At 36.2% G+C, this 17062-nt stretch overlaps 1 protein-coding gene across 9 annotated transcripts in view; it reads right to left on the reverse strand.

The window, feature by feature from the left end:
- Window positions 1-17062, reverse strand: part of lola (longitudinals lacking) — a 133505-nt gene that overhangs the window by 36302 nt on the left and 80141 nt on the right. Inside the window, exon 7 of one of the 9 annotated variants that reach the window (XM_043428447.1) lies at window positions 3584-4760. The exons of 5 other annotated variants lie outside the window; for them this stretch is intronic. In XM_043428447.1, coding sequence (XP_043284382.1) covers window positions 4408-4760 — 353 coding nt within the window. In that variant the 3' untranslated portion in view covers window positions 3584-4407. Of the gene's footprint in view, window positions 1-3583; window positions 4761-8149; window positions 8903-10403; window positions 12273-14199; window positions 14539-17062 lie in introns of those variants that run through there. 3 more of the 9 variants (XM_043428477.1, XM_043428443.1, XM_043428489.1) reach the window with 3 other exon arrangements.

Consider the following 17062-nt stretch of genomic DNA (forward strand, 5'->3'; position numbering starts at 1 on the left):
CTCGGGGTTGTCTGCTCGATTTTTATTTAAAAAGACGTGTATATTTAATTCTCGTATCTCGTTTACACTTATCTTCTTCTTCTTATCTTGTCGATCACCGTTATACTTTTTATGATCCGAACACGAATATAGCAAGTTCTAAGAACACCGAGAGACAGGCTTCTCCGGTACCAAAATGGTTTACGATATAAACGTGTATTAATAACGACAGAATCACCCTTCTACGAAGGAAAATGAGCGTTTTCGGTTCGTGTTCCTTCCTATATGACAAAAAATAGTTATGATTTCTAACTTCTAAATAATAATTTTTAACGTCACCGGTTTTCGTCTCTGAATTAAAAACAAAAAATCCCTATCGTTCGATTATATCGAGCAAAAAAAATGAAAAATTTCATATTTCATGGCGTAAACTCTTTGCGAGGATAAAGCTGCGCGAGTTATTACTTTCTTTTTCATTTCGTCCGATTCATATACATAAATGCTCGTCCCACAATGGTTTGACCATTTAAATTTTTCAACAGGATGATGCATTTCGTTTCTCCTCGCGTTTATACTCTCTCCATAAAATTTTAATTCCTTCTTTCATAAATTCTTAAATTCTAATAGTACGTACGGAACGTCTGGGATAAGGCCAGACCCAAGTAATTATAATTGTCTCACTTTCATCAACATCCGTATACCTCGATTATTTTTCGTCGCAGACATCCCCGAGCCAAGAGATCGACGCGTTTCTCTCGTTTCGTCGTTTTCGCGTAATCGCAAATTCTATAGTTGATGAAAAAAAAAAAAAAAAAACAATTCATAAATTCATCACTGAATAAACTACGCTTGAAAAAGCGTACGTTCTATGGAGAAAAAAAATTTAAAGAGGAAAAAAAAGAATTTCAATAAAAATACGGGACATTCTCTTAACGCGTATGTCTTCTCCTTCGTAAATTCCCTCATAACTCTGCGTTTTTGCGCGTCGTACACCAGCGACGTCTCTTCGTTTTCTCTAACTTCTTTATCTTCGTTGTCCATGATATTTATTCTTGGTCTCATGTTCCTTAATTATTCATCTTCTTTCTATTTCACATATCAGAGATGATAGTCCACCGATAAATAATCAACGATATCGTTGTGATAAAAACGAATTCGTCGGCGGTGATTTGTTTACGGTTTTTCGATCAATTTCCTCCGGTGCTTGTTCGATCGTAAGATTGGGAGTACGTTTTTTTTTTCCAAATTTCTCTCGTTAAACTCGTTCGTCGTCCTTTTTTCCCCCGACGAGGAACGCAGAAGTTTGATGTTCCGATCGGAATGGATTGATGTTCCTTCGAATGAAGTATGACGTTGGGGGTCTGCATCATACTCGGTAAATCCATCTGAGCCGATATGAAAAAAGAGATATGAGAGAAACGTAGGAAACAAGAGCCTCGGAGGACGTTAGAAGAATAAACCGGAAGAATGGAGAACGACGGTGCTGACGATGAGCATCCGAGGAATGAGCTTCACAGTCGAAATGAGAAAAAAAATAACGTGAAGACGAAAGAAGATGACTTTGAAAGCCGAAAGTATCGAGATTAAAAGCCTGAGGATCGGACCTCGGAGCTCGATTAAAGAAACGACTGTGAATGTTGGAACGAATATCGGTATTGAGAACGTCCGGAATATCGGTAGACCAGCCACCGGATAATGCCTAAACGAGCTCCTGTTTGAAGATTTTCTCCTTGTGCATACGTTCCATGTGACGAGCAATGTGCATCTTTTGTTTCGCACGATAAACACAATGAGGACATTGGAACTGAGGCTCTTTGCCGCATTCCCACTTTTGATGATTACGAAGGCTGCTCTTGAGCTTGTAAACCCGTCCGCATGCAGGACAATTGAAACCCTCGGGCGTTGACGATCCGCTCCCAAAACCTTTGCCGATGCTGCTACCCGAACGCCACATGATCGATGGCACGCTCCAGCGTTGCCAAGCTGCTGCCCACTTTAATCCCGTGATGCTCAGATCCTCGGCTGTAACACAGGATTCATTAACATTTATTCTTAGTTGCGATATTTCAGACATTTTAAACGGCTACATTTTTTTTCTCTCTTTTTTATTTTACTCCCTTCCGTTCAATTCTCTTTCGTTTCTCCATATTTTTGTATCAACAAATACACATATTTCTGGCTTATATATCCATATATATCAATATGTATATATGTAAAGATAAATATACACAAACATGGAGACCGTTTCATCGAACATCCCGTACGATATTACGATATTCTATACAATGAAGCCGATCAGTAATGCATTTCTGTCATTTTTCAATGTGCCTCTTTTGCCTCTTTTTTCAATATCTGAGCCCCAAGCATCTAGCTATATAAAAAATCATGGTTGTTTGTGCATTTCGATTCGTTTTCAATAATTTAAATATTTATTGATAAATAGTAGCGCTTGCAAAGCGATCGATATCCTGGCAGTATTATCTTTCCTCCATATATTTCACGCGTTCCCTTTCTTTCTCTTGTATTTTCCCTTGTTTCGTTGTCACTCTATCATATGTACAAAAGGTTTCGAAAAAAGTTAGTGCGCATGCTACTCGTCCCAATAATAATCATAATAATAATAACAATAAAAGTAGTAATCATAATAATAATAATAATAATAAAAAGAAATTTTATAGAAAAAAATGTATAGTGCGAGATGCGAAAGGAAAACTCGTGAGGGAAAGTGGAGAGAAGAAAAAATAAAAGAAAATATTTATAAAAGTTCCATTTCTTTCCGTTATTATCTGCAAATAAAAAAGCATACGTTGGAATAACTTTTGATATGCATTTTATGATTAATTCTGCAACGTTATTATGCACGATCATTCGAAAGATGCAAATGTCTCATGGGGGAATATTCACTTTCCAGAGTTTCAACGGATTCGCATTTTAATCCTTTCACCAGCTATGGATAACTTTACCATCGGTAACATTCAACATTTTTTTCAGACATCGTTTTTCACGGTTTTGTCTATCGAAATTGTCGGGGGTCTGAAAATAATGTGAGAAAGAGCAAAAGAGCGAGAGAAATTCAGCGGAAATTATGCTATCGCAGTACATTTATCGAGCCAATCAGGAACGTGTGGGAACGGCAGGAATAACGGTTCTTGTCTTGAAGATTTATTCGCATGGCATAATTTCGAATTACTTAAAAACTAAAAAAAAAAAAAGCCTCATTTTCTCATCGACGGGAGGAAAAAGAATGAAAAGTTCTTCTTGAATGAAAACACACAGAATTTGAAATACTTGTCTCGTCGAAAACAATCACTCGGGAGTCTCCGTATCTTTTCCTTTTTGCTGACTTGAAAAATCTTCATCCAACCGTTGCTAGCAATCGCGAAACCCAAACCACTTTTCTTCGCATCATCCCTCCTTTTGTTCTCAGAGGGCTCCATTTTGTATGACGATGAGTCCAAGCTCCAAGTCCTCCATCCTCTTCTGAGAACCTGAAAATAATATGCAATTTCAGATGTGTTCCAATGTTTTTTTACTTTAACCCTTGAACCATGCCGCGTTCGGTTACAATGACAGACGGAATACTCACTTTTCAACTGACCCCCAATACATTTTTTCAATATTTATTACAAAGAATCATTATCTTACAGCTCAATTTTTATTCAACTCTCGTTGTTTAGAGGTTAAGATAATATTTTATTTCTTATATATTGTACCATCTGTTCCCTATGGGCAAGAAAATATTTGTAAGTACATCAAAACTACGAGATTTCATATACGGCAATCGAATGTATAAATCAGTAAGGCACAGTAATATTTTCCTCTTCAAAAAATATTATGAGATTGGGGACCACGATTTTTTAACCGGCGCTTCCTAACCGCGCCACGCTTTCGGTTTAAACATATTTTTTCTTAAAACAGTATTATAGCTTTTCGAATGTATCTAAGCGGATTCCGCCATCGTTGGCGATGATTTTGAATGATTTTTCGAGGCTCGATTTTTTTCGTGAAGAAACAAAAAAACAACGTTTTCTCAATTCACCGAGTCGATTGATTGGCTGTGCTCATTTCATCACTGGTTCACCTTCAAGATTTTTCGTTCAACACTAAACTCTGTCTGAGAGTATTTTATGTCAATGCTGAGGCACTTGTATATAAAATATAAATGCGTAATTCTCGTACTGGCGACGCTTATCTCATAACCACTTATAAAATATCTTCTTAATCGATATGACAGAACTAAATTAAGAAATATTATAATTCAAAAAATAGTGCAAAAAAATTGTCAAGTATACTTAGTGTTGGAAAAAATTTGGCCTTATTTCACCAAGGAATTGATAGAGCAAAGATGCGTTTGGGGTTAAATTTTGGGGTTAAAACTAAAAGAGATATGTCGAGACCAAGGAAAAACGCGTTTCTTTCACGCGACTCTCATTCATAGTTGATTTTCGGTGTATAAGAAAGCAAATAATTTTCCATATCGCCAATTTTGTCAAAGTGCTGTCTTCGTATGTGCCTCAACCAGTGAGGCTTCCTTTTGCAGCGTTGAGGACAAAAAGGGCATTGGAAGAGTGGCTCCTTGCCACATTCCCATCGCAGGTGGCGCTGGAGTGAATCCTTCCGCATGTAACATCTCCCGCATCTGAGACACTCGAATTCACCGGATTTTGGTTTTTTGCCGAAAAAATGTGCTTTCGGTATCCGGAGCTCGGCGAACGGGGCATTATTTATTTTTATCAACGCCTGCATCGGCATGTCAGTACTCTCATCGGTCAAAGTCCATTCTGAAAAATAGAAATCGTGAAAAAAAAAATCAATTTTTCAGAACTTTAATTTCACGCATTCGAGCATAGCCAAATTATTCATTTGCCCTCCACCTCCACATTCAATATATTATCACTGGTACACCTTATTTATCCCGGATTTTTCAAGACTTTCGCGTGCAGTTCTCACACAAATAACACAATCTCCGTTTTTTTCGCATCACACCTTGCAAGTACTACCGCATCAACTCGTGTTATAATTAGAATTTCGTTGGTTTTTCTTTGCTTCTTACCGGCACAGTCAAAAACTTTTTGTTCAAAGTGTGAATCATCCATTTAAGTCTTTAGGAAAAAAGAAAAAAAAACAAACTATAGAAAAAAATGTATATTAATCGATTTTTCTCATATTTCGAATCACGGTGTTTTTGAAGAATTACGATGTGTACTACCGGTGTTTCTGTGCTATGCATGCTTTTGTCGATTTTTTGTGCTTGCGAAAAACGCGTTCACAAAGATTAGATATTCTTAGAGTTTTATACGAGCACGCTCTCGACAACCGAACGCTCGCTCGCTGTTGCACACGTATTTCTGACGATACTTCAAGGCGCGGAGCTTCTAGCTTCTTCAAGATTCCTATGTATCGAAACGGTTGTGCTGAAAACAGATAAAAAAAAGTGAATTGTCAAGTTCACTGATCGTATTTAGTTTCCGTCGCTATTACAACTTTCCGTATTTAGAACCTCGAACGATTTATTTATTTATTTATTTATTTTTTTTGTTAACAAATCGAATTTGGGAAATTGTAAATTCGTTAAGCGTTTTTTACGCTTTCTTCATTCTAAACGTGAAATCCGAGATCTATCTTTCCAGAATTGTCAAATGTAAAAATTATAATTACCTGAAATAAAACGACAAAAGTTCAACGACGAGTGAAAACATGAAAAAAAAAGACGATGGGAGTGCCAGTAAAATCGCCAAAGATCAGAATTTTATACGCGTTTCGAATGATCAGAATGAAAAAAAAAATCGTCGGCTATTTTGGCAATTTGAAAGCGTGTTTCAAAATCAACATTCTTTATTTCCAGGACACGAAAAAATGTTGAAGAAATTAGCTATACCTTGGAACCTTTTTTCGGTCTCCTTAAAAACGGCAATTACGGGAATGAGTATGAATTAAATTAGTTTATTATGATGAAAATGTTGTTTATATGAGTATTCCGGAAGTATACAGTTGTACAAAGAAGTTCTAATAAATTTGTATTAAAAATAAAGAAATTTCCGCGGGAACTTATACACATTATATAACACGACTCTATAATGAAATAACCAACGAATCTCGTTAACAAGAAGCCTCGGTGTTTTATAAAATAATTCAACTTTCTCATTTTTTACTTCGGCTCCGACACCGTCAAAATGAAAATGATAGATTGTTGTTCAAGAAAAAAATTAAATCCAGAAGCGGAGGATTTTTGGGAAAAATCAAACGTCTCTCGAGTCACAACGACGTAGCGAGTATTTTATATATTACATTACTAAAAGTTATGCAAAAATATGCTTTAGAGATTATCAGCAAATTAGTGATGAGATTCGAACGAAAGCGAAACTCTTTTAGTTCGCTGAACGTCTCGATCATTTATGACTTTCAATTTTATTGTTAAGTATATCGTAATTTCTAGTTAATGCAAATAAATTTTGATTGAAGCTCAAAATTTAATCTGTATCATTTGATCAGGAACAGAATGGACTATTGATCTATAAATCGTTGGTCACGTGAAAATTCGTGTAACTCCAACGCATTCGTTGAACTGTGTCAGCAAACATAGAATTGATCTAATAAATAAATCGAGCTTTTATCGAGTCTTTTTAGAGGCTAACTCGTACGTGCTTCGGATGCAAATTTGAAATAAATTGTCGAAGTGGAAGACTCGCGCATGAATCAAAAATACATGACGGAACAAAAGTTTGCGACGCAAAGTTCCTCGAAAAAAGAGTTGTGTCACAAAATAGAATAAGTGACGAGCCTTGTTCTCTGATAAGTAAATGATAGAAAGATGAAAATTTTCAGGAACCAGTAAAAATAACTAATATAATAAATAGATCAAGACTCGTAACCGACAATTGCTTTTCCTCTAAAACGTTTGAAAAATGTGTCCGACACTTGTTCCCCCCAACCTTTTTCATCAAATCGTGAACAACATGTGATACTTTTTCTCGTGTTCGGCCAATTTGTCGCGTCGGTAAAATTTTTTTGGACATAAAACGCAATGATAATTGGGCTCTTCTACGTGTAGCTTCATGTGTGCAGCAAGATTGTGTTTGTACGTAAAACGTCCGAGGCATATGCGACACTGATAATTAGGTGCTTTTCCACACTCCATACGTAAATGACGTTTAAGGCAGGATGCTCGCATGTAGAAACGATTGCAGTTTGGACACTTGAACGACGATTGGCCGCGGGCTGTTCGTACAGGTTGAAAAACATTCATTGAAGCTCGCGATGTTGTTTGAGAGGCTTGATTCGATCCTGGCAAATGTGATGAGGCGCGGAGTCCACCGTGGCTCGATTCATCGACCCAGATATCTGAAAGTAGAGATTGTTTATGAAACGCGAGTTCACAGTGAAAATGAGACAAAAAAACCGAATATGTACTTTGAATTTTGTGTATTTATCTTTTTGCACAAGTTGCGGGATTAAAGAGTGTCTAAACGGTCCAATCTTGGTGGAAATTGAGATAATCGCTGCTAAATTTATTATTTATTAACAAAAATCTCATTATTCGTTCGTGTCTTTGCCAAATCTCGAACAAAATTCTCTTAATTAGATAGGATGATCGACGTTGTTGGAATGCCCAAATTCCAACAGCCAGAAAATTAAATCCTTCGAATCTATTCTCCAAACTCTTTGAGGGCTCATATTGGTAAGTGGATCTTTCAAGTAGTCAGGTCGACAGATTTTATTCACTAAACTATCTCCATCCGTAAACATCCATATAATTAACATTTTAATGACGCTGTACGCGTATTAATCCGACGAACTTCGAGTCTGCTTTAAATCATTCGATGTAGGTGAAATTCGATACTTCCCAGACCCCGAAACTTACAATTTTCTGTCTTTTCTCATCACGAAAAATGTATCGTCAACATAGACGCGCGTGTGCAATTTTTCATGGGATCCGTCGGAGTAAGTAGAATCCACCGCATATTCGCTGCATCGATTACGAAGGCTCCCGGTAGAACACATCTATTCAATCTGAAACTATAAATTATCGTTAATCATTTCATTGGATTCTCTTTACGACTAGAGTGCAATTTTCTCTTCTTCGTATGGTGACTCATCGAGCTGGAAACAAAGAAAATACAGATAAATCATGATTCATCACAATTACTTTTAATAACGTTGTATAGCTGAGTTCGCTGGTATATCGAAGGAAGAATTTATTGTCATTTTTGTTCATAAACATTTATAACGAATATATCACTTCAACGATTAGGTTGGAAAAATAAATGGTGTAAAAAGAGTTACGAATGATACGCGATAGCTACCCGCGGAGCAGCGACGCAAAAAAAAAATATTTTTTACAATTAAATATGTTAGAACGTTGAACAATGAATTTTCATCGATTCGACAGATTCTTTCTAACGCATCGAATGCATTTTCGTAAAACATTGTCCTACCAAGAAAACTCCACTAAATTCCGAGCAGCAGCACGGTCTAACAAATTCGAATCAGTAATGATAAAGGCGTTTACACGATTGCAAACATCATTTCAGATTGCTGCAACAATATCTCGAGTTACTTGGCTCAACCTAATTCGATTCATTCACAGCCTAAAGTTATATACATTGTCAAATAATACTCCTAACCGAATAACATGACGCATCTTTTTTTGTCACTTTCTTGTCGGCTCGTCAGGCCATTTTTCTCGAGGCATCAATGATGTCCAGTTGATCGAACTTTTGTACACTCAGATGAACGTTGTAGTGTCGCAGAAGGCTGTGTTTGTGTTTGAAACGTGAGTGACAGAGTATACATTCGAATTGGGCTTCTTTTCCGCACTCGAGTCTCTTGTGACGTTGCAATGAGATGAGTCTTCGATAAGTTCTTCCGCAGACTTCGCACGGATGAGTGTCACGCTCCATTGAAGGGAAGCTGTACCATCCGGCTGAAAAAAAAATATTTTCAGTCAGCGTTAATCTGAGCCATATAGTTGAGAAATAGCAATGAAATATAAAACAAACGGGTTATCTTTATTACATGGACAAATGACAATGATCGGCTTGTTAATAACAACAAAAAGAGGCAAGAGCAACGATGATGATGATGATGATGATGATAATATTTATCATTCGAGGACAATGTATGGGAGAAAAAAACATAAACCTCCTTATGTTCTTTGTTATAAAATAACCCGCAACAAGATGTGTGTCTTTTTATTAATAATATTAATAATTATATCCATAATAATATTAATAATAATAAAATAAAATAAGAATAGATAATTCGTATATATGATAAACCTTTCCAAAAAACATAGAATATCGAAGAGCGGTAGGTGAAACTTATCGTAAACAAAATTAGAGAGGACGAATGTAAAAGAAAAAAAAAAGAGAAATAATAATAATAATAATAATAATAATAAATTAGTTCAATAATTAAGTATACGGTAGGTACCAAAAACCCGAATTACAAACGAAATATTGGCCGGGTATAAAAAGTTTTAACATTTGAAAGTGAGCGTTGAAATTTTGAGGGCTACAATTTAAAGTACAAACAGCACTATTGTAGTTATCATTATTTTTCTATACTTAAGGATTAAATGGGTCAATTAGGTAACGGTGAGTGAGAATGTTTTGCGTGGAAATAAACAAATTAGTCCTTTTCTTTTCGCGTGTGTTGTAGGTGTATGTGCACTCATTTTTCAATATATATATATAGATTTAGGCCAAATCGACAAACTCATGACCGTCTTAATAATGCAACGAAAAACATAGAAATCTGTTTTGATCGCTTTCTTGTTCAAGGAGCAATCCGAATGCTATTTACTTCCTACTTTTAACAATGATTTCTTTCGTATTGAAGAACGGTAGATTTAAACTCTTTAAATTTTAGAAGAATACTTATTTTGTCTGAAAATGAAAGATGATTCGATTGTGACCCTATTCTTAGAGAGTCACGGATCCGTTGATTTGGTCCTTTACATACATATCCTACGTGAATATATACGCAGGCACGATGGTAGGCGAAATAATTCGCAAATACTGATATTAAAAATACTGACGCGACAGACGGCAGAGTCCAAAGACAATGATGAGCAGCGTTCGACAGAAATACGTGAGCTTTGATCAATTTTAATGAAAGATCAAGGATGTAGAACAAAAAGATGGAACAGTTGACGGAAATTTCTAATGGGAGGAAGAAAGTGTGATCGAATGTCGTTTGAATTCGTCAAACAGCATTCTCAATTTTTTCATGAATGACGAGACATTTGTTTGGTTTCGTTCGAGCGCTACTCGCCGTTTCGTTAGAGCATTAATCGCGATTTCATAGGTTCCGTATGAGAAAAAAAAAGAGATGTAAAAACGATAATTGATCGATTGACAAAATTGATACTTAACGGCTTAAGAGTATAAATTGGTTGTCGACGAACTGAAAAAACGAACGAATGCCGTAAGCACATAGTGGCTTGTATTTCCTTGGCGTCAACTGCACTCAAATACACTTCTTCTTTTACTTTCTTTTCGCATTCGTGTTTTACATCGATCGAGACGTAATTAATCGAGATCAAGTTTTTCTTTTATTCCTTTTTTCTTCGTCACAAACACGCACACACACACGCACACGCACACACGTACGTCACACACACGCGCGCACACACAAATGCAAAGATATATTGAGCACGCGCGCGCGCGCGCGTGTGTGTGCGTGTGTGTAGTATAAAAAATACTGGAATGATAAAGTACATTAGATAGGCACTTGTGGCCGGGGCACCTCTTGGAATTATTATGTACAATCCTCCAACCGTTCGTTTGTGTTTTCTTTTTTTTTTTAACTTTTTTCTCATTTTTCATTATTCTTTTCTTCCTCATTTTTAGCAAAGTATGAGCAAAATTTTTCGTAAAAACAGTCAAGTATCCGCGGTGAAAAAATAGAGCGGGAAAGTTGCATAAATTAGACTTAGAGTAGGAAAGAAAATGATGGGGAAAAAAAAAAAATCGGTTAACTAGTTATTGTGATTAAGGACGGTAACGTTTGTCCATTACATTGGTCGACGATTTCGTCAGATATTAATGTATTTATACTATTGACACAAATGAAACACGCCTAAGTATATTTTTAATCGTTTATCTGGAAATGTTGTGTCAGTGAAAAAACCGCGAATGAATGTGACTTCAGCAGAAAGGAAAATATGTATAATTAAATTCCTTAGGGCTTTCAGAGCCCGGGCACCGCCGATCTCCACCGAAAATGTTCCGTCTTTTATTCTACTACGCTCAAATCTCGACAACGTTGTCAACAATTTCACTCCCTTTAAAAAAAATCAAGTTCTTTATCGTTCCGTAGACGGGAACAAGATAAATTTTCACCCACGCTTCTGAATAATAATAAAGAAACAACAATGAGGTAGGTACGTTAAGTAAACCGTCGGAAGGAGATTGCAAATGGGCACTGTTCGAACGAAATATGACAATAAATAGCGACCCCCCCTTCAGCGAACCAACAATGCGTGGGGATTTCGGAACGATTTGATCGAATCGTTTATTTGTTTCGCTGACTAATATCAATGAATCCCAATGAAAAATCATATGTTCGAATGATTTCTTCACGTAACGAATACGGTAAAAAAATACGGACGAGTCGCATAATTACTCTTTCGTAATTTGTCCGTATTCGTAATGGGATAACTAAACACTTTTAAAGGTTCTCTTTCTGCTCGAAGTGAATCTGTTACCTCGAGTTGTTGTTGTTTTTTTTTTCTTTGTTTCAATCTATTCGTTCGAACAGCATCTATAATAGCGTTTTTGGCTGAGATTGTCATCGGTGCCCGAGATTCGCGGGGAATGGTTATTCTCTGGAGAGTTGTGAAGCTATCGCAGCTTCATCGTAGCCCAATTTTTGATGGTGTCGTTTATAATGAACGGTCAAGTTGCCTCGTTGGCGCGCTTTGTACGGGCATTCAGGACATTGAAAAGCCGGAGGTTTACCACCGCATTCGACCATCTCGTGACGACGCATCGTGCTCTTCCATCGGTAGCCTTTTCCGCAGAAACGACAACGGAATTTTCTTTGTTGTTCGTGGGGCACACCCATGTAAACGACACTCAGGTCACGGGGCTGTGGAAGAACTTCGAACGAATCCGGAAAAATAACTTCGCGCGACGAACGTTCGCCAGATTCGCTGTAATTGCTACTCCCATCGGCGGATCGACAATCTCGTCCTCCCGTGCTTGGAGCGTCACCGCTTATCGACCGGCTCTTTTTCGTTCCGGAATTCTTGTAGTCAGATCGCAATAATGACAAAAGAGCTCCCATCCCTGCAACATACCCCGGAACAAAAACAAACGGCAAAATTAAAAAAAACGATGAAAAAAAAACCATCAATTTAACGAGACTTTTCCGCAATCGAGAGGATCGAATAAACGATACATTTGTTGTTTCGATAATGATAGCAATAATAATAATAATAATAATAATAATAACAACAATAATAATAATATAATAGCAGTAATAACAATAACGGTAGTAAAAATAGTAGTAGTAGTAGTAGGAGTAGTAATAGTTGTAGTAGTAGTAGTCGTAGTAATAGTAGTAGTAGTAGTAACAATATTAAAAATAATAATGATAGTGATAATGATAATAATAACAACAACGTATCAATGGGACATTTGGTTGAACGAATAAAGTCGAACTGTCTTTCACTTATTTCTCGTTACTTTTTTCCTTCCCGATTCGAAATAGTTGCGGATATTCAATAGAAATGACGGTATAATATTATTGAGTAATTATAAGTAAACCCGCAACCAACCCAAAACACAAACGTCTCATCAGCCAATAGCCCCGTATAAGTATGTGCCCAGGATATTGAAATAATTTTGGCAAATTATGTAGTTGCACGTGGTGGTTTAAGAGAAAGAGATGTAGAAAGAAAAAGGAAAAGATACGAGGAGAACAACGGAGGAAAGAAATACGAATATAGTTCAGATTTCATCCTCGTGATAAAGGGATTTTTGTAGAATTTCATGTTTATGAAAACTTGATCGGTACCAATGTTCTCAATCACTGATTCGACGGTTTCACCGAAACGCCCAAATATCTCGTTTCAAGACTAATAAACACACAGTTTACGTATTTCTCGTCTTCCGTTGCTCTCACTTACCGATATAAATATAAACCATCCCTCCAAAGTAACCAGCCAATTGGTAGCAAAAAAAATCAAATAAATTACATTTTTTTTTTCATGAGATTATTATCGGTGAAAAATGTACAATTTCGTGGACATGAAAATCGAAATAGTTTTAAATATTCCATCGGACCACACAACATGTTTATTCTATTCGATAAACGTTCGTATAAAGGTTTTCTTCTCCTTATTTCGATTGAATTTTTTGTTGAGTTCACCGGGAACAATTGATCGAAAAATGAAAGATAAAAAAAGAATAAATAATATTCCAAAGTTTTCAAACGAAAGGCACGCGCGTTCTGCTCCGTTCTCTTTCTGTTATTTTACTTTTCATATTTGACACTATCCAATCCTGTGGACGCGGAATAAGTGCTGCTGGAGACAACTCTTTTGGATCATTCTTCTGTTGCAAATTGGACAAGTGTAACGTTTTTGTACACCACACTCGTAACGTACGTGACGGTTGAGCGAGCTCTTGTTGACGTAACTCTTATCGCAGTTGTTGCACGCGTACAATCTTCGGTCCCAAATCCCGAGAATGCTCGAAGTTTCGGCATCTGAAACAAAAGTTGACCGTATCCAATGTCAGTAACTGCCCTGACTTTTACGTTCTAAACGCTCCAACTGACCGAGATAAACATGTGTTTTTTTAGCTGAAAGTCAATTTTTTCAATTTTCCAAGCACCATTGAAAAATCGTAACGATTGAGTTACATATTTCACGATTCGAATGGTACCAATAATATCGTTTAGCCCGAATAAATATACCATTTAAATGAAGAAACACAAGTATGATACGGAAGAGAACAACAATAAATAGAACGAAGTAAAGAAGAAAGGAGTATAGAAGGGAAACTAGGTAAAAATGAAATCTCAAGAGAGCGCTACTCACCAAAACGAGTTAGTCAACTTTGAGTGTAAATAAATTTCTGAAAAAAATATAAAGAATCAACGATCTGCCATCAAAAGAATGAAGCGGGGTGAGAGGTGAATTCCAATGGTAAAAAAAAAAAACTGAAGAAACGACGTACGGAGATTCGAGCTGAAAAGAGTGGCGGCGTCGACTGTATACAATAAAATTTATTTTGAATATACAAAAATACAGAAATATATCAACGAGTAGAATAGAAAATAAGGACGAAATATTTCATTCATAACGATAAAAATTCTCAACGTTCTTGTTGTTTATCGACTTTGATAGAAGATAAAAGTAACTGAGAATCCCCTTGTTTTTTACTCAAATGCTAACGTTGTTGAGCATTTTGGTGTGGATCTGTTTGATGCATTCTTCATTTCCAGAAGCCAGCAAAGCCGGCCAACATTCTGGGCTGTCACGGACGTGTCTGTGCAGAGATTTCTTCCACTTGTAGTACTTGGAGCAAGCCAAACAAATGTTGTACTCTAAAATGAAACAGAAAAAACATACCAAAAGTTTGTCAGTTATTTCGGTTTTTGTGTATAATGACGTTGTTCGTCGATTTAGCAATAATTACTCAACGTTTATCGAAAAAATTTTAACTAAAAAATATGACTGGTGGGGAGAAAAAAAAAGAACAACGAAAAATAATGCATTTACTTCACAACTGGATTGAACGGTGGAAATATCTAACGATAAAACGATAAACTTTGTCAAAAACAGTCATAACGTGCCGTCTGAAGGTAAAAAGCAATATAATCATCTGCCAAAGAATCACAATGGATGCTTTTTTCTCATGTGCTTCAGTAGATTGCAGTGCAATTTGGTCTTCTTCGAACAAAATGGGCACTGGTACTTTGGCAATTGGCCGCATTCTTCTTTAACGTGTCGCACCAACGAGCTTTGATACATGTACACATTTCCGCATGTGTTGCACGTATGAGCCAGACTCCCGACGATAAAATCTGAAAAAATGCAAAGCACGTGATTTTTGTTTTCAATTCCTCCGAATAATTAGATTCGAAAACGTTTTTTTTGCTTGTGACACAAAGGAAAATGAGCAAATCTTAATCGGTGGAGAAAGCATTTGTTGCTCCCAGTGGAAATATTATTCGATACTGCGTGTTAATCGAAAAAAAAAGCAATGTTTTTGGGTAAAGAGTAATCTGACAATTATTGTACGACGGCAAACGATAATTATTTTTATTTTTGAGCTTAAACGAGGAAAGCATTATTTCTAGTGCCATCAAACATTGAAGAAATTTGAATGATGAGACCAAATATGATGAACCACCAATTGAAATTAATTTCAAAGCTCCTGAAAACGATGCCCGCTGGCTCTGAAACAATAATACCAAGATACGAGGACAGATTAATAGCTTTTCTCGTATAATAATCATATCCAAAACATTGGTCGTTCGTCGAAAAACCGAACAAAACGCCAAATGGAAAAAATTATTGAATCATCGTTACAGCGTTAGAACACATACGTTTTCATATCAAGATTTATTTTTCATGAGTTTACGAAAATACACGAGTATACAAATGCTATGAAACTCGAGAAGCTGTGGGAATACTATGAAGATACATGAGAATGTGCATTAGTTATGTCAGATTAATCGAGAATCAACGCTGTAAAATCGAAAATGTTAAAAAAAAATCAGTTGATTGAAAATTGGCATTTTTTTTTTCTCCTTTCTAAGGAAACAACCGTTTGGGACTTTGCTCACAGCTTATTGTCCAATGAGTTGCGTACATAAATATTTTCGATATTATTCCGAGTGTCAAATGGAAAATAAATTTTGTTCTAATCGATTATTTTTAAAATATTTTTCTCCAGGAATCAGTTTGGAAAGAAGTACGTTTCGACACGAAACTAAGAACAATGAAATGGGTAAGAAAAAAAATGATACGGTATCTCTGTTAAGGCAATTATAAATAGAGAAATAAAAAATTTCGACCGTGAAAATAAACGGCGGAGTCGATAAGAGTTCAAGTATTCGTTGTTGACGGCAGGTTGAAATTTCGTTGATGTTGTTCAGCCTGATGAGCGTGAAGTATGAATGCCTTGAAAGCTGCGAACGGGCACATGGAGCATTTGAACTGTGGCGGTTCGCACTTGTGTTTGAGATAGTTACTCCACATCTTGTAGAATTTGCTACACTTGGTGCAAGTATAGCCGAGCATTTGTTCACCGATGTAGAGTTTTCGATAGCCTAGAAACAGAAATAATTCGTTAAATGGAAATCTCTGAAGCGCTTTGAAGTTGAGAAAAAAAAAACGGAAACCGATAGAAAAACAAATGTCAAAACTCCATTCTTGAAACAACAGAAAAAAGCACTTACAAGCAAAAAACAATCTAATTGTGAGTAAGCCACGGGATTTCGAGAAGTCGTGAGAACTGATTTTTTCACAATCTCTTATCCGAGATGAATATCATCTGTTTTATTGCTGGAAAAGTACTACTAATTTTGGTAAATAAAATAATAATGTCAATAATAATAATAATAATAATAATAGTAATTTTTCGTACGTTTGCTTATTTTTAACTGTAAAATTCAAATAATTTTCCGATCAGGGAAACATCTGTTTTACAAATTTCTATTATCGATGGTATTCTCGCAGATGGCGACAAAGCGAAGATTGCCACGTATATTGACGTCCGCAAATTTGACAAGTGTACAATCCATCCGATCCCTTTGATGTTTGCATCAGTTTTCCTCTTCTCGACACGTTCACTGCAATTATACAAAATTCATCAATCTTTGATTCCCGTTTATATCCATTTGGGATATTATCATGCACGTTAGTAACAGCAGAACGACAAAGAATACGTTTTTATTTCTCATAACAGCTCCGAAAACACAATCAACAACAGTAATAATAATACCGATTTATTTTTATCATTCATATAATAATGATTCAGGTTTTTTTATAAAGAGGAATTCGATATACGGAGACTAATTTTTCGAAGGAGATGGAAATTTCTGAGACCCAAAGTCATAACTT

The sequence above is a fragment of the Venturia canescens genome, chromosome 9, assembly GCF_019457755.1.
Source record: "Venturia canescens isolate UGA chromosome 9, ASM1945775v1, whole genome shotgun sequence".
Classification (NCBI taxonomy): Eukaryota; Metazoa; Arthropoda; class Insecta; order Hymenoptera; family Ichneumonidae; genus Venturia; species Venturia canescens.